The 21,078-nt window shown below is 48.8% G+C and overlaps 2 protein-coding genes across 3 annotated transcripts in view; one reads left to right on the top strand and one right to left on the bottom strand.

Annotated features, from left to right (window-relative positions):
* Window positions 1-18,946, top strand: part of KY (kyphoscoliosis peptidase) — a 28,315-nt gene extending 9,369 nt beyond the window's left edge. The window contains exons 4-12 of one of the 2 annotated variants that reach the window (XM_075937236.1): window positions 650-724; window positions 1,930-1,971; window positions 2,670-2,726; window positions 6,225-6,307; window positions 7,042-7,150; window positions 9,408-9,525; window positions 14,725-14,913; window positions 16,498-16,688; window positions 17,320-18,946. In XM_075937236.1, the coding sequence (XP_075793351.1) occupies window positions 650-724; window positions 1,930-1,971; window positions 2,670-2,726; window positions 6,225-6,307; window positions 7,042-7,150; window positions 9,408-9,525; window positions 14,725-14,913; window positions 16,498-16,688; window positions 17,320-18,224 (1,769 nt within the window). In that variant the 3' untranslated portion in view covers window positions 18,225-18,946. The remainder of the gene's footprint in view (window positions 1-649; window positions 725-1,929; window positions 1,972-2,669; window positions 2,727-6,224; window positions 6,308-7,041; window positions 7,151-9,407; window positions 9,526-14,724; window positions 14,914-16,497; window positions 16,689-17,319) is intronic. The other variant, XM_006117445.4, reaches the window with a different exon arrangement.
* The window catches only part of EPHB1 (EPH receptor B1), a 321,566-nt gene that overhangs the window by 298,319 nt on the left and 2,169 nt on the right, over window positions 1-21,078 (bottom strand). The window lies entirely within an intron of this gene.

The following is a 21,078-nucleotide window of genomic DNA, read 5'->3' as shown; positions in this document are numbered from 1 at the left end:
GAAAAAGATCACTGCATAACACAAAAGTGTGTCTCCTTCACCCACAGAAAAGGGCGCACTAAAGCCCCTCCCACTTTGTGTCTCAGAGCCTGGGACCCAGACGGCTACAACTCTGCAAGTGTCAATTTTACATAATTCTGGTTTTGCAATCAAAACGTTGTGCGGTATTGGAGTCAACACACACAACACCGTCTTCAGACCAAGCGACACACGTTTTCAATACGCTGTTAAGGAAAGGCGGGGGAATGGTTTAATATCTGTCACAGCGGGAATCTGAAGTGCATGGGATCATATTTGATTTGCTTGTTTCGCTCTTTTGTCTCTTCCATTCGTAGTGTGGCAAATGTGTACACGTCATTTAAAAATAACAGCACAGATATATCTTCAAAGCAGGCGTGTGGAGAAACCATTGCACTGAGGCATCAGCCAACAAAGGACACTCTGGTTTTCAGAGAGAAGAAAGAGGCAGGGGAGGGATAGTTGGACAGGAGGAATGTTGAGCTAGAAAGTGGACACTCTGTGAGTTACATTAGTATTGGTAGGATGTTAATGAATGTGGTTTGCATTTGGATATTATTGTTCTTAAAATGTTTTCACTTGCTAGTTGCCTTTTTTATTCCTTATCCACTTCTGACTCTTTTCCTTGCAGGAACTCATGTGACTGTTGAGGTACATCCTAGAAATACCACCCCACAGCTGTTCAAGAAATTCTCCCTTGGAAAAGGTACGTCGCTGTTTTAAACCATTTGTGCTAGCTAAAATATGCGATCTCAGTGGCACTCGACAGCAGAGAGACAAGGGGCTTGTTTGTTTACCACAGCATGAAACCTGCTAGCTCATTGTCTGTGCATATTAACGATGAAAGTAACGGCAGGGTGGCACTGGTCAAAGTGTGATTTCCCAATGTTCAATACACTGTCCCAGGCACACCCAATGACAGTTCCCCTCGCTACTTCCACGCCGCATTTCAGCTTCCAACTGCCAGCTGTTTTAGAATTCTAAAAGTATCTTCCCTTGTCAAATCCCTCGTACTTCAACACCGATGAACCTAAACCCTTTTCACTTACATTTAAAATGAAGTTTCTGCTTCAAAGACCAACGGGGGAAATTCAGCGCACTAGATGAAAGTTTCTGAAAGTTGTGCACAACCCAAAAGTGGAGGATTGAAAGGACAGGTCTATATAAATGTAACTAGAAGAGCCACTCCCATGGCAATCCTTCTCAAGCGTTCCGGTGCAATTTCTGTGCATTCCCTTGCCAGGACTGTTACGGGGTGTTTCCGGTGCAGAATGGCACTTGTATTCTGGCCCGAGGTGACAGCATTTTAGTAACGGGTGAAGTGATTTCTGTAGTCAGACGCTACCACATTTTGTCCTCATTTACACCCTCTGTAGCCAGCAGATCATGGCGGCTAGAAGGGTGCAGGTGAATGTTGATCACACCGGACAAAACATTTTGGAATTCTTCAAGAAAAGAACCATTGAAATGTAAGACCCCACTCCTGTTGTGGGTCCCCAGTTTCAAATAAAATGACAAATCTGAGTCCACCTATTGAATATTTTCCCTGCTCCCAAAGCAGACTCAGACTGGCCTCGACTCAGTTAAAGAGCGGAAGGGATGCACTTTTTCCCCTGATGGGAAGTAGCCTGGATAGAGAGTCATTGTCCAGCTCTGCACCCTCTACATTCTGATCCGTCACTCTCGACAACTGGGCGGTTCAGAACAGTGTGCCGGGGTGGGGGGACAGGAAAGAAGGAAATGCTCCGTGCATCTTGAGTCGGAACTAGCACAGCCACTGAGGACAAATGAAGTTGTGCTGTAGGCTTTAACAGGGAAGAGATGGAGCCCGGGGTGCTTGCAGAGGGAGAGGTGCTTGCCAGGATGACTGGTGGAATTTCCTTGACTAATTCTGTCTGGGGGTTATTGCAGGAGTCCGCAAGCTGCCCAATCTGACAGGCCAGGATAACAGAGGTGAGGCTGCTTGTTTACCCTAGATTTTGTGAGGGTGAAAACTCTAATCCGGCTTCAGGGGAGTTGCTCTAACCTAAGTGGGGTCCAATATTGCCCATTACAGGGCGTTGGGGCATGGGAGAGGGAGCCAACGGCGGAGTTCAGAAGATGAGTGCGCTGTGCAGACGGGGGATGTGTGCCCATCTCCCTGCTGCGCAGGTGCGCGTTGTGCTGTGCCAGCACCTGGGTCGTGCATCACAAGGAGCACTCGGTAGTGAGAACAAACCCCCCACAACTACAGGCATCTGACGTTGGGTGGCTGCATCACCCCTAACACAGCTGAGCCGTAGCCCACGCTGGCAAGGTGCCGTTTAACACCTGTGCTGCAGGCGCTAGCATGGGCTAGTCTCGCTCTGAAATGCACTTTTCCTTCTGCCCTACGTAAGCCAGGAGGTTGGCTTGCGGGAACAAAACGCTCCCAGCTTTCGTCCCGCACTAGAAGAGGTCTCACTGCTTGCGAACGTGCTACCTGGCACCTTCATGGTCATAGGCCTGGTGGAGGGGAAGCGGGCTCTACTCATCTCTGGCCTGCATGCAACAGTACATGAACCACAGGGCTAAGGACGAGGAAATACAAGCCTGTTTTCCAGCCCATAGACACGCTACCTTTCACTGCCCTTCTCTACTGTTCATCTCACCCCCGTTTGACAATCTTCTAGGTTTTCAAGAGAACAGGAAGAGCAGAGCGCCCCTGCCTAGGGAAAAAGACCTGCACGGTAAGTATTTGCTGTCTTGGAGTTCTCTGTCATTAACGCAGCTCAGCTTCCTCACTGCAGGGAGCGTAACCCCACGGGGGAACTTGCTTTAGAAGTAGCGCCTTTGCCCATCACAAAAGTGCTCTGGCACCAGCTAACAGCTATCGCAGAGAGCATCGCCATTTCATTCCAGTCGCTCTAAAGATGCCTGGCTTTGCACACTGCTCTGCCCTCTGGGATCGGCAGCCAGGGCAGTTCGGTGAATGGCTTGCCTGGCTTACCCAGGCTGCATATGCCCGAGCGCTGAGAAGTCTACTTTGCAAATGGGCCCGCAGCACATTTCTTACCGCCACGGTCCCGGCGCTGGATTGCATGAGTGAGAGCCGCTCCGGGGGCTGTGGCGAGCCCTGGCAGCCAAAGACAAACCCGGATAACCGATTTGAAAACCAAGCCCAGGCGGCTCCCAGGAGGCAAGAAGTCATTAGCAGAGCCAACCAGAACAAGAGCCTTTCGAGTGTGTCAATCTGCCTTCTTGGTCACTGTGACAGCCCCTTTCCATCGCACAGCCGGAGAGACAACCAAGCCATGTAGCGACACACATGCTGTGTGCTCCTGCACTGTGTTAGGCCAGTTCAGCCCAGGAGGTAGCAGAAGATTCCTGGGGCGTATGACTGGATTGGCTGGCTGCTTTCCCATCGTAAGGAAGGTGCTGAAGGAAGCCTAGGAGAGCAGTGGGGAGATTTCTGCTCCTGTAATTGGCCAGGAGCGTGGGGGGCCGCTGAGAACGAATGCACCTTGGGAGCACACCTGCCACCCCCCACAGGGGCTGACTCAGTCTACTTGGGGCCATCCGTCCTGACGGGTGGCCTTATGGCTTCCCCTTGCAGGAGTCCAAGGTTGCAGCCAACAAGGCAGTGTCCCAGCGTTAGGGGTGTCGATGCTGCAGCCTGCATGGTGCATGCTAACAGTAGGTGAAGCTGCTTGTCCTCACCACCTCCTAACAGAGAAGGGGCTGTGCTCGCGCAACCCTCGCAGAAGGCAGCCTGGTCTGGCCAAGGCTGCCTGGGGACAGACCTTCCTGCCTCCCACGGAGGGGGCTGGTGCAGACGGGAGCAAACAAGTGCTCTGTATGTGAGCAAATGGTGTCCCGTCCCCCTCCAGCAGTGCCTAGGCCAACGCTGCCTCTCTACGCTTTTCCCTCCGGGTGCAGAGTGAATTGTTATATGCCCCAAGGCAGGTGCGAACGTGCCCCGCCAATGGAAACAAAGCCCCGCTGTGCTAATCAGCTGGTGGCATCTGAATCGCTCCTGCGGGGCTGGGCTGCCCACACACTCAGCTTCCGGGGAACACTGGCTAGGCCACACCCGGAGACGGCAGGGACGGCTAGCGCGAGGGCCACAAGAGCTGCGTATTTCCGCTCCGGCAGCTTTTGCTATGCAGGAGACACCTTCAATCTTTGTGCTTGCCGGAGCCCTCCCCACCTCCGGAGACACAGCAGCCCACAGAGCAACGTTCCCCATCCAGGTGCTCCACCTCTTCGGTAACATGGCCTGGTCTGTCTTCAAGCCCTTGCAGCTGGGTGGCGGCCCAGTTACCACTCTGCATGCTGTCCCCTTAGCTATGGATGGGCACTCGCCCAGTAAAAACTCTGCTTCTCTTTATACCCCCTTCCCTCCTGCCTCCCTGCAACGCAGCAGCGATAAAGCAGTAGCTGGGAGGGTCTCCTAATCCCAGCATGCCAGAGGGCAGGATTCTTGTAGCTTTGCCTTGCTAGAATGGCCTGTTCGGTGCTGGTTGCAGGGGGAAGGGAGGGAATTTTTTTTAAACAATTCAAATTAATTGAAGGGGGTTCTGCAGGGGTCTGTTTTAGGACTGGTTCCGTTCAAGATCTTCATCAACGACTTAGATGATGGCTGAGAGAGAGCGCATTTACAAAGTCTGCAGAGGATAATAAGCTGGGAGGGGTTGCAAGTGTTTTTGTAGATAGGATTACAATTCAAAATGATCTGGACAAATTGGAAAAAGAGTCTAAATTACATAGGGTGCAATTCAACAAGGACAAACATACAATACACCACTTCGGGCGGGACAATCCGTTTCACGCACACAGAATGGGAAGGAGCCCTGCAGAAAAGGCTCTGGAGATGGTGAGCCACAAGCTAAATGTAAGTCAGCAGTGTGATGCCGCTGCAAACAAACAACAAACAGCAAGCGTCATTCTGGGACACACTCACAGGAGAGTTGTCAGCAAGAAACGGGAGGTATTCCTCAGCGACACAGGCCTGATTTCGGATTCCCTTGCTCCTCCTCAGTCAAATCTTAAATCCGAATCCTGCAAAGGCTTTTATGTATCAGTCACTTTACTCACTGCCGTAACATAGAATCATAGAGCTGGAAGAGACCTCAGGAGTCATCAAGTCCTGCCCCCTGCTCTAGGCAGGACCGATCCCAACTAAATCAACCCAGCCAGGGCTTTGTCAAGCCGAGACTTAAACACCTCTAGGAATGGAGATTCCACTACTTCCCTAGGGAACCCATCCCAGTGCTTCACCACCCTCCTAGGGAAATAGTTTTTCCTAATATCCAACCTGGACCTCTCCCACCACAACTTGAGCCCATTGCTCCTTGTTCTGCCATCTGTCACTACTGTGAACAGCCTCTCTCCATCCCCTTTGGAACCTCCCTTCAGGAAGTTGAAGGCTGCTCTCAAATCCCCCCTCACTCTTCTCTTCTGCAGACTAAACAGACCCAACTCCCTCAGCCTCTCCTCACAGGTCATGTGCTCCAGCCCCCTAATCATTTTGGTTGCCCTCCGCTGGACCCTCTCCAATGCGTCCACATCCTTTTTGTAGTGGGGGGCCCAGAACTGGACACAATATTCTAGATGTGGCCTCACCAGAGCCGAATAAAGGGGAATAATGACATCTCTGGATCTGCTGGCAATGCTCCTCCTAATGCACCTAATATGCCATTAGCCTTGGCTACAAGGGCGCCCTATTGACTCATATCCAGCTTCTCATCCACTGTCATCCCCAGGGCCTTTTCTGTAGAACTGCTACTTAGCCAGTCGGTAACCTCGTTGATTTCACTGGCCCTATTTCCCTGAGTAAAGGGACACCTAGGCTCTACAGGTGTTCTCGGGCAAATCATGCCAGATACTTTACTGAGACTACCTGAGGGCTAAGGATGTCAGAAGCTAGCTCTTGCTGAATACTGTGAGACCAGCACTAGGCCTCAGAGGCTAGAGTTACCCGTTTGGGTAGCTGTTGGACGTCATCTCCTATTTCTCCTGCCCATTTTCTGTAGTGCAAAATGTGCAAAGAGGCACTCCCAGCTCAGGCAAGCATGGCGCTGCTCTGACTGGCTTAGCTGGGCGGGACGGAGAAAGCAGACAGGCCAGGGTATTCACGATCGTCTCGTGCATGTGGACTGTCTTCACTCGGGGGTGGGAGGCTCTGCTCTTGCATGCGGCCAATTCCAACGCTTCTCCTTCCTGATGTGATTGTGTTGTGTTTCCAGCGTACCCATGGGACAACTCCAACCTGAAATCCATTCCTTTAGACCTAAAGCAATTTGAGAAATTGGATGCCTACGCATCAAAGGTACGTCTCCTCGAACTCCCGCTTCCCACAGGGACGTGCTGTCTTCAGCCAGGTGGGACCTTGCGCCCTGGCAGGCCATGGTGCTCCACAGGGGAAGGAGATGGTGCAGTCTTTTGGTCTGACCTAGAATTTCAGAACTTCTATCCCCAAAACTATCTGGAAAATACCTTTCCCCTGGTCATTTTAACTGGGGAATAGCCTACTCAGGAGAAAAGTGGGATGGAAAATATCAGCCACTCTCCGTGCAGACTTACAGCTGCAAATCTCCACTGAGGAGTCCTCTGAAGAGGATGTTTAAAAAAGAGACAGAGCTCCATTGTTAAGAGACAATAGAAAGGGTGTGCAGGGGCAAGTGGTGATACATGGCCATCGGCTCTTACAACACACAGTGACATTGATGAAGATTGTGTGTGTAGAGCTACAGGCAAAATATGCTTTGGGCAGGAGGTGGTACGCACAGACGCATCGATACGGTCCTCTGAAGGGCTGGAAAGGGCGGCTATTCTGGGACAAAAAGCTCCCCTTTGCCATGAAGGTCAAATATGCCCGGCCCACAATAATCCTAGATCTGTGTTGCCTTTCAAAGGGACTAGTCTCATAAGCAGAATTGTCCAGAGGTGCTGGCAGACGTGCAAGAACAAAAGCAATGTCAGAGGCAGAAGGGGGGGGGGGGACTCCTATCCCCTCACGTTTGCTCACTTGCACCTTCTAACCCTCCTGCTCCTTACAAACAGCTGAGCAACAAGAACAGCCCAGAGGAACTGGTGGAAGCCCTGCTCCGAGAAGCGCGGACTGATCTGGAGAAGGTCAGAGCCATCTGGATGTGGATATGCCATCACATAGGTAGGCAGAGGTCTCGGACTCCCACCGCACTGGCTAACAGTGCTGCTGCTATCATTCTCACTGTACTGTGATTGTGCCTTGTCGATGGATTTCTAGGCAGCACCTGAGGAGGAGGAGGAGGAGGAGGAGGAGGGAGCCCACTATTCAAACCTTGTTACAACCTTGATCATAGTTTGGCATGTGTTTTAAATGAAGGCTTGGACGTCTCCCTTCCCATCCTTCACTGCACCTCTAGGGATGGAGATGCCACTCCCTCCCTAGGGAACCCAGCCCAGGGCTTCCCCACCCCCACCCACCTAGGGAAAAAGCTTTTGCTAATCTCCAACCTAGACCTCCCCCACTGCAACTTGAGACCATTGCTCCTTGTTCAGCCTAGCTCCATCCTCTTTGGAACCCCCCTTCAGATAGCTGAAGGCTGCTACTGAACCCCAGTTCTCTCAGCCGCTCCTCATAAGACAGATGCCCCAGCACCCTACTCATGTTTGTTGCCCTCCGCTGGACTCTCTCCGTCCGCATCCTTCCGGTAGTAAGGGGCTCAGAACTGGAGGCAATGCTCCAGATGTGGCCTCACCAATACAAATAGAGGCGTAGTCACTTCCCTCGATCTGCTGGCAGTGCTCCTACTAATGCAGCCCAAGATGCCGTTAGCCTTCTTGGCAACAAGTGCACACTGTTGACTCGCATCCCACTTCTCGCCAGCTCACGGAGGAGGTTTTAGAAATCACGGCTCTAGCACTTCCCTTCTCTCATGTCCCAGGGGCAGGCTCTAAGGCACTTATATTAATGAAGTCTTTCAGATGAAAGTCAAGTTGCAGCATTTCATCAGCCTGTGCAGCATTCCCACGCAGGAGGAATGTTACATGAGTGCCGATAGCTTCTTTTAGCCCTTTGTCAGAAAGATAGCGTCATATTTCTAAAGACTTATAGACACAGTCGAGGTTATTAGGTATCAACACGAACTGTCCTGGCCACCTTCTCGAGCTTTGCCTAGAATAGCATTGCTTTGTTTCCATGTATTTGGAAAATGATATTTCCTGCAGCTCATACTATAAATTCCCTACCCTCATTTATCCTTGAGTAAATAAATGGCTAATGTTATAGTTTGGTGGCTGAACCAAAAAGACCAAAAATTGGTTCATTTTGAATCAAAAGCTAATAACTTTTCAGGCTGAAAACTAATAAAAGCAAAAGAGAAACAGCCCAAATGAAACAAAATTAAAAAAGAAAAGTTGGGAGGGGAACATGTGGCTCCTGGGGTGCGATGGGAACCTGCCATCCTCTGCTCCCCAGGCAAATAAATGCCCACAAAGGAACCACTCCACCACCCTACCTTCAGGCTGTCCCTTATATCCTGTGTTGGTGGGCCGGTGGCTCCAAGGGTGGGGCTCGAACCCACACAGAAGCATCACCACCAGCTGCCCCATTAGGAAGGCAGGATAAGTGACACCCTGATGGTACGGCAGTGTGGTGGGTTCTGCAGTGGCCTGGGGGTTAGGGCATTGGCCTGGAGAGCCCCGTGTTGTGGGCTTGAGCCCTGTCCCCTCCCCCCACACAGAGCATCACCACCTGCCCCATCAGGAAGGCTGGATAAAAAGGGATACCCTGATGGTGGGGTGGGTTCTCTCTCAGATGTTTTGATCCAGAACTTGTTTGTTGAGCGTTTTTCATATTGCGCGCGCTCACCCCCCCCCCCCCCCCCCCCCAAAACACAACATCCTTCAAGACTTTTTTCAAAGTACTGAAATCAACTATTTTGATTTTTTTTTAAAAAAGTATTTGGGGAGGGCAAAAATTTGCCAGATCTTACCCAAATTCATGAATAGCGTTAGTGCCCTGGAAAGGTTCACAATTGCCCAGCACTAGCCCCACTGATGAGTGATCCACTCACAACAAGTTGTTCCGCATTTTCCATTGATTAGATACTTTCAAGGATTGCTCTCAGATACTGGAGACTTTACATTTTACCCTTCACGGTCACGATCCTGCATCTGGAGCTGTATGGAGATGGATCCTGGAGGAGACACACTGATGGCCCATTCGGCACGGACGGCAGAATCGGAGCCTAGCTTTGCAACTTAGCTCCTCAGGAGATACCTGCACAGGCATTCACAGAGGGCACATCTTTGTACAGCTCCTAGTACAGATCATTTCTCGTTATGTTTCCTAAAGATGAAACTAACCCAAATAGTTTCTATTGCTCACCAAGCCCTTTTCGCCAGGCTTTGGGAGGAACTTTACTTTGTCTTTATTTCTGCAGAATACGACGTTGTGGCCTTCCATAACAAAGCCCAGCGGCTGTGTGAGCCACAGGACGTCTTTCAGAGAGGGAAGAGCGTTTGTTCAGGCTACGCTGCGCTCTTCCATCAAATGTGCAGGTGAATAACTTCACAAACATGCAGCCCCCGGGAGAGAGAATGTTAATTGTCATTTCTCCATCCCCCTTTACGTCACCTAAAACGACTTTACACAGGACTCAAAACTCTCTTTCAAAGCTACGCTGTGGAATAACAGCAAGTCCTCAAAAGGTCAATTTTGCTTCCCCCTCCCTCCCCAGCATAATTTACTTTGCGCCATCTGCTGAGCTTCGCATTGCATTAACATAATGGCAGATGAATACATGGAGATAATTTAGTTAGAAGAGGCTGTGGGTTTTTCCTTTGAGTAGCTGTGCATCTGAAGGTTAAAAGAATGGCAAGGCTGAAATAGTGGAGAACGCTATCTGCAACCAACTCGCATGCAAGAGGTATTCACTGAAGACCAGGCACAAGCCTTTCCAATATTCTCAGAGTAACAACCACCAGCTCTTCTAGAAAGCTGCCATCAGTAGATCTCAGAGCACATTACAAAAGAGGTCATTTCACAACCACAACCCATTCCCCTTCCGTGTGCCAGCAGCCCTCTTGACTACGGTGAGCAGGGCATGGTCCTTAACGGATTTAGAGTAGGGCTTGACAACCAGTTGAATATCAAGCTCAAGTAAAAAGCAGCTTGTTTCACTGCAGAAGCAATACACCCCTTGCACGGGAATATAGCACAAATAGCTTCTCCAGTGCACTTCTCTGTCCCAGTGGAGAAATAACACAGCTCTTGTGCAAGGTGAGCCCTGGGAATCACATCTGATGCCCAAATGTATGCAGTAGTTTGGTTTTATGAACCATTGATGGTGATAAGCAATTCATTTTGCATTTAGCTGCAACATGGGCCTCTACAGGGTCCCCTTCCAAATGAAACCCATTCCATCAACTTCTCAACACACTGATCCCCGTTTTCTGTAGGCCTGGAGAAATCTAATTTTAATTGGTACGTCAGTAATCACTGACTTCTCTGCCTACCCAAGACCCCTGGGAAGCACATTCCTTATTAATAACTAAAGTTTACAGGGCGAGAAACGCACAATATTTTAAAAATATTGTCAAAGATGCTACTGTGGAGAATGCTTCTGGCCAGCAACACCGTGTTCCGGGGGTCTATTCTGCTTTCTTAAAGAAAACAGTGAAATTACGATACACAAAAGGATTTTATAATTGCCTCTTATGTAACTTCTTGCTAGCTCTTCCAAAGACAATGAGAGAAATATACTGAGAAGCAGCCATTTTGTTTATTAAAAAAAAATTCATCTTCCCAGGGGTATTTGTATTATTCACAAGCTCCATTCCTCTACTCGCTGCTGAAACAGTGTCATCCTTCCTCATTCCTGCAACGATGCCTCGTCCTGTGATTTTACATACCCCCCCCCCATGTATCCAGCCTGTTTTGTCTGTATCGAGTGCCAGCTGGATTGTGGCCCAGTGCAGTCACCTCCTGGCAGACAACTGTTACCTCTTTTCTCTCCAGCATTTGACAGAGCGCTCCAGTGAGAAGGAGAAATTGGTAGTGCATTCCTTTTGATGCAATTTTGTTTATTTACAAAGCCTGTACAAAGTCCTATTCCCCTTGAACACAGCGAGGGAAGAGAAAAGAAAACAAAACCAAACCAGTTTCTTTGCTGGCCGTTTCAAGTCTAAAAGCTTTTTTCCCTCTCAGCCTCAAGGTCACATTGCCAGCCTTCTGCTACCGCTGGCTTGGCTTTCTGTCACCGCTTCCGCCTGTGTCCTCTCTCTCATACACACACAGACCAAAATAGCTCCACCAATCAAAGCCCTAACCCCCTGTATTTGAAACCTGTTGGGCCACATGACTGCTCCTCTTCAGCATATGCATAGGTCTGTGGTCTGGGCGCTCCGGCTGTAGCCAGCTGCTTAGAATGGTTTCTGGACATTTACCCTGGATTTAAGGCAGAGGCCATGCCCAACACACAGCAAGGGCTAACTCAACCGCGCTTTTCCTCTGCTTCTGTTGCCACACCCTGATAGTCCTTCTAGCCAGAGTTCCTCATTACTGCCTCTTCTCCCTCCTTGGACACAAGTCAGGTCTTCGATCGGATGCCTCTTCAGCTGGCAAGCCCTGACCGGATGAAAGTCCCATAGCAGGGCAGAGTGAAGGCCAGGGCATTCTTAGGTGGTTAGTACTGGGAGGCCAGTACCCAAAGGCCAATTTTCAACAAATCAAACATTTTTGGCAATGAATGCAAACATGCATTTGACCAATCCTTCAGCCACACTGAATTGCCCAGCATTAGCTTCTTGGGTGGCAGCCAGCTGGACGCAGGTGGCTGACTTTCTGGGACCACTGGAAACCCATTGGGTGTGACTATAAGACACACCAACTTAGGAGAGCCTGAGCAGAGACACGGACAAGACTCAACATGGCTAGCGTGAATGCACACAAGCATGTGCACTTCCCGAGTTGCAATGCAATCCATTTCAGCAGAACCCACTAGTCTCCAGTGTATAGGAAAGAGCATTCGCAGCCATACAACTCTTCTCCTTTTCCTCTCCACTTATTCCATGTCATTCCTCTCCACTATGGGCTCCTCCCCTACATGCCATGTACTGTTTCAGTGGTCTTTCAGCAGCATTTCTCTCCCCTCCTATCCCTTTTTTTTTTTTTTAAGAAAAAACTCACAAAAACGGAGCACAGAATTGAAAGCAAAGATGTGCCATTGAGATATATAAGGACAATGTAACATTTTCCACATTAGTCACCATGGTCTCCATCTTCTTTTTAGCACAGGCCAGGATCTTATTGCTTTTAATTCTCTCTAGGAGGTAGCCGGATTAGTCCCTAGTCCTGTGGCATCTTAGAGACTCACACAAGCATATATTACTGCATCATGAGCTTCTGAGGGCAAAGCCCACTTCCTCGCAGATGTTTCTACTCAACTATCCACAGAGATGGCATCAACAGACACAAACAACTTAACCATTTCTTCCTGTCCATGTTACGTTGCACTTAATGTCATCGTCTACCATCTTATTGTCCAGTCTTCTAGCTTTGCTGGGTGTTTCTTGGATTCCTCACAATTCCTACTAATCCCGTACAATTTAATTCATTTGTCTCTCATTTAAATGACACATGTAAGAGACCTGTTTTGTCCATCTTCATGCCAGCACCGGGCTGTTCCTATATTTGCCCAGTCCATTTTTAAATGGCTCTAGCAGTCTTGCATCCACCATTCCCCTTGGGAGCCACAAACCCAGTTTCTCTCACCATTGCGATAGTTTTACTAATTTCCTCCTAAATGGGATTGCAGGGGTTAGCTGTGGGCAGAATATGACTCTTGGCCTTCAGTTTAAACATGTTGAATGATGGGATTTTCAGAGGGCCTAAGGGAATTAGATGCCCACCTTACCTAGACTACTTTGCAACTCCTACCCTCAATATTCCTTCAAGTCATTGAGCCAGCTCCTGAACTCAGTTATTCCAGTGAAAATCCAAGCTGTCTCCATTTGCATCAATAGAGTACTCCAGATTTACTGCCAGGGAACAAAGCACATGATCATGGACTGGCAAAGACATTGTAGATCACCTTGTAAGGTCTTCTGCACCATCGATAAGGCTCCCAATGCAATTCTCCTTCCAGGCTTTACCAGCTTATTGATTAATACCTCCGTGACAGGCCATCCCTCAACACCTCTAGGGTACGGTCGGTCTTTGCCATGCCAGATATAAGCACCAGTTTAAGAAAGGTTTACTCACGTGTACCCAGAATTCTCTCTTAATTTTAGGCCTTTAATCCTGATCACCTTATCTCCCAGATAATACAAAGAGTCCCTGCCCTTTAATGGATTTACATTGGGGTAGCATGTCCCACCTCACCTCTCTGGTCTGAGCTCCTTCATAGAATTAGGGATTAGGGTTGGAAGAGACCTCAGGAGGTAATCCACTCAAACCCCGTGCCCAAAGCAGAGCCAACCACAACCAAACTTCACTGGCTCTCAAGTCACCACGTTCCAGTTTTAGTACTACTGCTGTCTCCTATCCTTCCCTAAAACTGGCCCTAGCGTAAGGCCTACTCAGGATGACAGGAGCCCTGCTCAAGGACCCCAGGACTCTGCACACAACCACAACACAAATGCATAATCCAGACTGAGGTTTTAGCAAACCTATGTGTAATACTGCCTTACCACCACCCTAACTTTACAGATTTCTTTATAGATCACAAAGATTCTGCTCTGTTGTGAAGCAGCATCACACTGAATTCACGGGCAGTGCATAAGTTATCCACCTAAAATTTCTTTATATCACCTACTTTTAGCCAACTATCCATCCATCATTTTGTAGCGCTTATTTCTGCCATATGAATCCTTTGCATCTCGCTGAGTTAAATTCACGTTCAGCAGATAATCTTATTTCTACAGTAGACATCATTTACCACTTTAAGTATCTACTCCATTTAGTACAAGACTTTTCAATGAACCTGAAAAATTTCAGTGCCAGCCTATTCGATGGACAATCTTCCACTTAAATAAAGCAAATCTGGAATTGCCAGCGGTTTAGATCCCATTCATTCTCCCATAGCACAGATACCGATTCATGCAAAATCGATTATATTTTATTTTCATAACGATATCTAGTGGGTTGTCGGCATTAAAAATAGATTTTCCCCACAGCCTCCTTACTCCACTCTCAGAAAAAAAAACTCAGAACTAGGGAGGTTTAAAACCAATTTCCCTCCATCTAGGAAAAATCCAGGACATATTATTGCAACATCAGAAATCTGGGATCACTTGGTTCAGAGACTGATAGCACCCATCTTGATGGCTGTTTCTGATTTTGGGTAACCTTGGAAAAGACTCCAGTGAGTAACACAATGGAGGAAATCAAGAATGTTCTGTTGTTGGAGTGGATGTAACACTAACCTAGACTGAGGAAGCCCCCAAGGAATAGAAATGAAGAAACCGTCTCCTAAAACAGATGCGATGCACTGCCCAAGCCCTCTGGAAAAGGCGCGGTTGAGAGCTTCAGAAAGCAGTATCGTTCATTGCGAGCAAGGAGCGCACACTGTGCAGCAGTCAGAGGAAAGGGCTGAGTGACTACAGGATTTTGAGTTCTAACACTGATGGAAACACTCGTTTTCATGGATTACCCATGTGCAGCTCCATGCACTCAACTGTATAACAATGAAAAGCCCCCCCCCTTCCCTCTCCCCCATATGAATAACAAACTGCTTTGTAATAGCCTCCTTCCCTCAGCATTGCAGGTGTGCAGAGCATGAAGTTGTCAGGATTCTCAAAGGGGTACAGTTACAGACCCGGACAGTCCTTTACGAAGAACAATGACCACGCCTGGAATGCAGTTTACCTTGATGGAAGCTGGCATCTGCTGGACAGCACCTGGGGAAGTGGCTCAGTTGACGATTCATGCAGAAGCTTCACCTTTCAGTAGGGTACCATTTGCTACGGGATCCTCAGGCCTGGGTCAACACAGGGCCTGGAGGGAGCGGGGCAGTGCTGGGTTTCGGTTTCAGAATTTTCTGGTTGGAGGGGGGAGAAGCTGCTCGTGGTTCGCTCCTATTATCATCTGAATTTTTAACTGATGACAAAGGCCCTGAGGGCCACATTTTCAAAAGCACCTACGTAATTTAGGAGCCTCACTTTCAATTTCAAAAGCTTAGCCAATTAGGAGCCTACGTCTCAGTGACAGTCAATGGGACCTACACTGCTAAGGGCCGAATCCTCAAAGATATTTATGTGCTGAACGTAAGCATGGCAGTACCGGGTCAGGCCAGTGTCCTGTCTGCCGACAGTGGCCAATGCCAGGTGCCCCAGAGGGAGTGAACAGAACAGGGGATCATCAAGTGATACCTCTCCTGTCACCCATTCCCAGCTTCTGACTCCAGAATCCAATAACTTGCCACCGGATTATGCTTGGGGCTAAAGAGAATCCTTGCTCCATATTGTTACAAGAGTCAGACCTTGTAAAAAGATGCAGAAACACGAGCAACCAGTCAACCCCAACACCTGCTAACAGAATCCCCAGATACTCCCCTTAGAGGGTTTTGCTTTTCAAAAACGTTTGAAACTCTACTTTTATTCTGGATTAATATTGAATACGTACATGGGGCTGGCTCCTTCGTTACTTCCTGTACTTAAATGAATGTTCAAAGCAGCCACTGTAAAACGCTACATCTTTATGTAGTGAAGCCTAATAGGAAAGGTGTGTCCTGGATATCGAACCACTCGACTGGCTCAAATGCCTAAATCCGACATTTTTAAACAAACAAATAGGAAGCAGAAAAGAGGAAGCAAATGAAAACCTGACGACTTTGGTTTTCCCTTTCAAAAAGGGCACTATTTTTATCTAAACAACTATCGGCCCAATTTACAAACATGCTGAACATTTATAGCTGCTGCTTTAAACACCACACACAAAACCGACCACATACTTTTAAGAGCACTTTGCCGTTAATTTTAAAACGGATGTAAGGTTCACCCCAATTAAAATTAAGAGAGGCAGCAGCCTCAGGCCTTGTATTTAGATCGAATGGTTTTAGTCTGCGTCTGAATCCTGTAGCTTCCTCTCTCAGATCACCATGTGGGGCTGCACTTCCACAAGAAAGGCTTTGGAGTGTGATGTAAATTTCAGTGAGAGGGCATCTGCAAATCAAGGTGCTGATCTTCCAAAAGCTCCTGCATGTGCTTCACTTTTAAGTATGAAGGGGCAAAAGGAGTCATGTGGGAGCGTGGGGTGGGGAGTTCGAATACAGAGACACTTGTCTTGTGGACTTGGTTGGGAGTTTGGGGCTACACTGGCCATGTACAGGTGGGCCCTTGTCCTCACCCCTCCCCCCCATTCGCATGGCAGTGCCCTATTCCAAGGGACAGCAGCGGCTGAGCATATGGCCAACACTCCCCCCACTTGGATGCGCAGAGCAGGGTCACAGTGCTCGAGATGCACGGCTGGAAGATGTACCAAGCCACGGAATACGTTCCATGCTTAGGTTAACTCCTTCTCTCTTGTTCCAGATACAATGAGTTTTATTTTCTTACGCACCCGGCCCTATTTATTAACAACCATTTCCCAGACAACAGTAACTGGCAGCTCCTGAAACCGGCTCTGACACTGAAAGAGTTTGAGAGGAACATGCAATACGGGAGTCACTTTTACCAGCTGGGCATGGTGGCTGCCCACCCAGACTCACACACCATCCCAACAGGTAACGTCCCCCCACAGGAGCCATTACAAGCGCTGATCTGGATGCGTTACATTTCCCGCTGGCCGCTGGCAAACAGGCCGCACGTGGGGCTCTCCTCCCCCGCCGGCCCACTCTTTGGCAGTCTGGGATGCAGCACGGTCACTCGGGGCCCAGGGCTCTAAAGAACTCCCCAGGCAGTATCACCCATTTGCCGTTTCAGTCCCACCGATGTGGGATCGGGAGTGTCACTGTATGCGGCGGGGCTCTCAGACCTTCTGCAACAGCTGGGGATGGCCACTGACGTACAGGGGACTGGACTGTGGGTCTGATCCAGCTTGGCAAAGCCGGTGTCCCTCAGCGTGGGCAACTTGAGAAGTAACATAAGGGGCTCACACAGGATCCAAGAGCACTGACCAGCTCCCTTTCATAAACACGTGTCCCAAAGCATCCACCCCATCTTGTTCCTTGGGAGGGGCACCACTGTGGCTGGTGGTTGACAAGTTAGAGCCAGCGAACAACAGCCCTTTAATTTCCCTAACTGGTGATCTTCTGGGACACTCAGTCCACTGGGTCACAGCGTGGGGGGGAGGGGGTGTTACATAAACAGACTGGAGTAAAGGCCTCAACAGTTTATTTTTTCTGTATTTTACAGTAAACGGAAAAGCAACTATTTCTATTGAGAGCCGTGCTCTGCTACTGTTTATGTTTGACTTGAATGGAGCTGAAGAACATGGTTTGATGACGCTCAAAAAGAATGGGATGAAGCTGGAGCTCTACCCCCAGAAGACTGGGAAGCACAACGTACGGGTCTTTGCCAAGCCCGCCAAAGGCTCGGAGACGCTCTACAACGGCGTGTTAGAATACACCCTGGAGTGCAGCTCTGTGGACAAGAACACACGTTTCCCAAAAGACCTGCATCAGCCTGTTGGACCCAGCTGGTTCACGGAGCGTCAAGGGTTCCTGAGGCCATCACACCCTGACCCCATCATTCACACCAACGACGGGCGGTGTTCCATCACTTTCACCCTGGGCAAAGAGATAAGCGTCCTCGCCACGTTGCATTCAGACAACACTAGCTTGACTGAGGATATGAGAAGACGGCACATCATGCAAATCCATCGAGGAAACCAAATAGAGTTTAAGATCCATCTCCCCCATGCGGGAAAGTTTGTTCTTAAAATCTTTGCCAAGAAGAAGTCCGAGCCAGGCAGTTACAATTATATCTTCAACTACCTCATCTCCTGCCCCAACACCCAAGTCAAGTGGCCGTTTTTCCCACAGCATTACAGCAACTGGGCAGAAGATTATGAACTGCTGGAGCCACTTGCTGGGCTGCTGCCAGCCAATCGCAACGTTCCATTTAAGCTCAAGATGCACAGTATAGCAAAGGCCTATGTTCAGGATGAAAACACCTCTCCTCTGAGCTTGAGTAAAGATGGCTACTGGGAGGGAAGCTGCAACACTTCTGGCTGCACAGAGGTTTTCGTCATGGTGCAAGAGAATGCCAATCAAAAGTTCTACTCACAAATCCTGAAATACACAGTGGAGACCCAGTAAACCCCCTCCCGTTCTTTCCATCGTCGCACACAATCCAACATTTCACCACGTCCCAAGCCCACATCATTTTACGGTGCCCAGTAGCTCTCTTCCCCCAAATCTATTAATCCAACAAATACGCAACAACATTCGGGCATCTCTGGAAGAGCCGACGCAATACGAGATCAAAACCAGCAACAATCAGTAACTGTCACAAAGGGAGCTGCTGCGTAGGGAATTCAAATTCATCACAGACACTGCTAGGTGACCTCTTCCAGAGAAATGGTTTGAGGGAAATGACTGACTTATGTCCACAGTTCATTAACATTTCGGCAATAATTGTTGGTTTCTGAATTACTGGGCATCATCATGAAGGTTTATCGGGGTTACACTGAGAAGACTCTGAACATTCAGGGGTAGGAAAAAGAAAGCACATTATCCTTTTGCAATAGGACTCTGCAGTAGTTTAAGAATCTTTAAACAAGGGTTTCTGTGTGTGCCTAGCATAGTAGCAAAATCCATCCCAGGGAAGAGAAGTGCTACTGAAAGAAGATATAGTAGGTGAAGACTTTCTTGCGCACTTCATTGTCTTACAAAATTAAGCGATATTGCGAAATGACTGTTTTTACACTTCATCTTCAATGCAATAAAATATTAATTTTTATCTTATTACTGGGATGTTTGAGCTGTAAACACTTTTGCTACAAAGGCAGTAACTCGACTATCACGCTACAATTATTTTCTCTCAAAACACAAAAGGAGGTTTCTGCCACTGACAAAATCAGAGTTAAACTGGGACTAATGTTAGTTCTCAAAGTCAACATTCAGAAAGCACCTATTTGTCCAAGACAGAGCTGCTGAATGTGATGGGCTGTCCGGGTACTGCCCTGACAAGGGAAATCAGTGGAACTTTGGGTCTGCACAGAAACCCCCATTCTCTCTACTGTCCTGTAAGCAATCATACCTTTGATAGATGCTTTATTCAAAGAGATCTTCCATTGCAGAAGTCAAGAGGAGTAGTCTGGCTGGTTTCATGTTCAATAGTCAATGAAAAAAAAGCGGCTGCCCAATACACTTCATTCCATGACCATGTCAGCGTGCATCTCTTGCCGTATGTTCCAAGAGGTGGCGTGTTTTGTTTTAACTTGATTTCCCCCCCAAACCAACAGTTGTAATTTCCCATGCAATGTATTTATTGCACTCATGCAACAGCCTGAGCGCCTCCCGTTGGCAAAAACACTGCCTGGCAGTCCCTTTGCCAGACCGCCAGGGAAAGCAACGCTTGGGGGCCTGCGTGCACTGCTCTGGGGGCTCCAGAGTAGAGCCCCTCCTGCAGCTTGCTGCCCCTGGCCGATGACAGGGCTGGGTGGATTGGCAACTGCTCCCACAAAGTGCTAATGGTGCTAATCCCAGACAGCAGGTAGCCCACTCTCTGGAGAGCAGAGATGCAGACAGAAGACAGGGGAGCCCAGGGGTGCTTGGTTAGCTCTGAGGATCCTTGCAGATGTTTCAGCTCCACCCAGGTGCATGCAGCCCAGCTGGCACCTTCACTTACTCCTGCTCCATCCTGTCATCATGGCATCAGCATCCAATGCGGTGACAGCTGGGGCTGCCAGCGGGAGGGAGACGGGAGCCCGGAAGCCTATGGTGAGTGCGCCATTCCAGGGCAGGCCCACAGCTCCCCTCATTCCTTGCTCAGGGTCTAGCAGCCAGCCTCGTGCCTCTACAGACCATGCCAACACAGGCTGCTCTCAGACGCCTGTCATGGGCCCCACGGCCTGACTGTAGCATAACCCCTGCAAAGGAGGGAGACCAGGCTCCGGCTCCTCTTCCCCGAAGTCTGCTTGGCACAAGTCGGTCCCCAGACCTTCAGCCAGCCGGTAAGGTGGCAGGAGAAACCCAGCAGATTCATGTGGTGGGTCCACGGAGAGCAATGTCAGTAAGAGGAAATTGTCTAAAGGTAAAAATAGTTTCTTTGTACAGCTCTCTCATCGCCTGTCATGACAGCAGACACAGAGTCATTTTCTCCCGTAATTGCCCTCACTACAGTCCATTTTTTCTAGTCTCACACTCCATACACCCCATCTGCTTGGACTGCGCAGATACATGACCTACATGCAGGATCGCACGCATAAGGAATTGTACATCTGATGCCCTCCCCCATATCTGACAAGGCCAGCCCTGAAAGGCATGCCAAGACGGCACCTTTCCCTAGACTAGAAATCAAGGCACAACTCACTATAAATTGGTTTCCACCAGTGTTCCCTGTAAGCTGGGCGCTTGTGGGACTGCTCTGGCGAGTCCAGTGCTGCCCAGCTGATTAGCAGAGCGCCCTCAGCGTGGTTTTGTTTCTACTAGTGGTACACATTCACACACCTCAGTGCATATACAAAATTTATTCCACACACCGATGGAAAAATCTTTTCCAGCCATATACAGATTAGAGGGAACATTGGTTTCCACATTTTTTTTTAAATGAAACACAAGGCAAACGTGTGGCTCGGCCTTGCAACTGAGGAAACGCTTTGGTGTTATTAAAAGGATGAGTTCAAAGACAAAAAGCCCTCTAGCTCCATTAATTATAAAAATGCTAGGAGCAAGTAATTATTCTGAGGGGACGTTCAACATTCAGAAGGCATAAATGAATGCTTGGAAACCCTGCAGTCCCCGATAAAAGTGCCATAAACCCTGGATTAGCAGGGCCATCTTTCTCCAGGATAAACAACCTTATTCCTCCCTCCCCACAACACAACAGGCACTTTCCTGTTTCATAGTGCGCATTACTGATCAGTCAGCTCTCCCCACCACTTCCAACGGACTATTATCCTTCAGTCGGAAAGGGGATCGGAGAGCTGCTGTAACCTTATGCCATGCA

This window comes from Pelodiscus sinensis, chromosome 10 (genome assembly GCF_049634645.1).
Source record: "Pelodiscus sinensis isolate JC-2024 chromosome 10, ASM4963464v1, whole genome shotgun sequence".
Classification (NCBI taxonomy): Eukaryota; Metazoa; Chordata; order Testudines; family Trionychidae; genus Pelodiscus; species Pelodiscus sinensis.
Note: the sequence above shows the minus strand (reverse complement) of the source record. Positions and strands in the feature narration are given on the sequence as shown.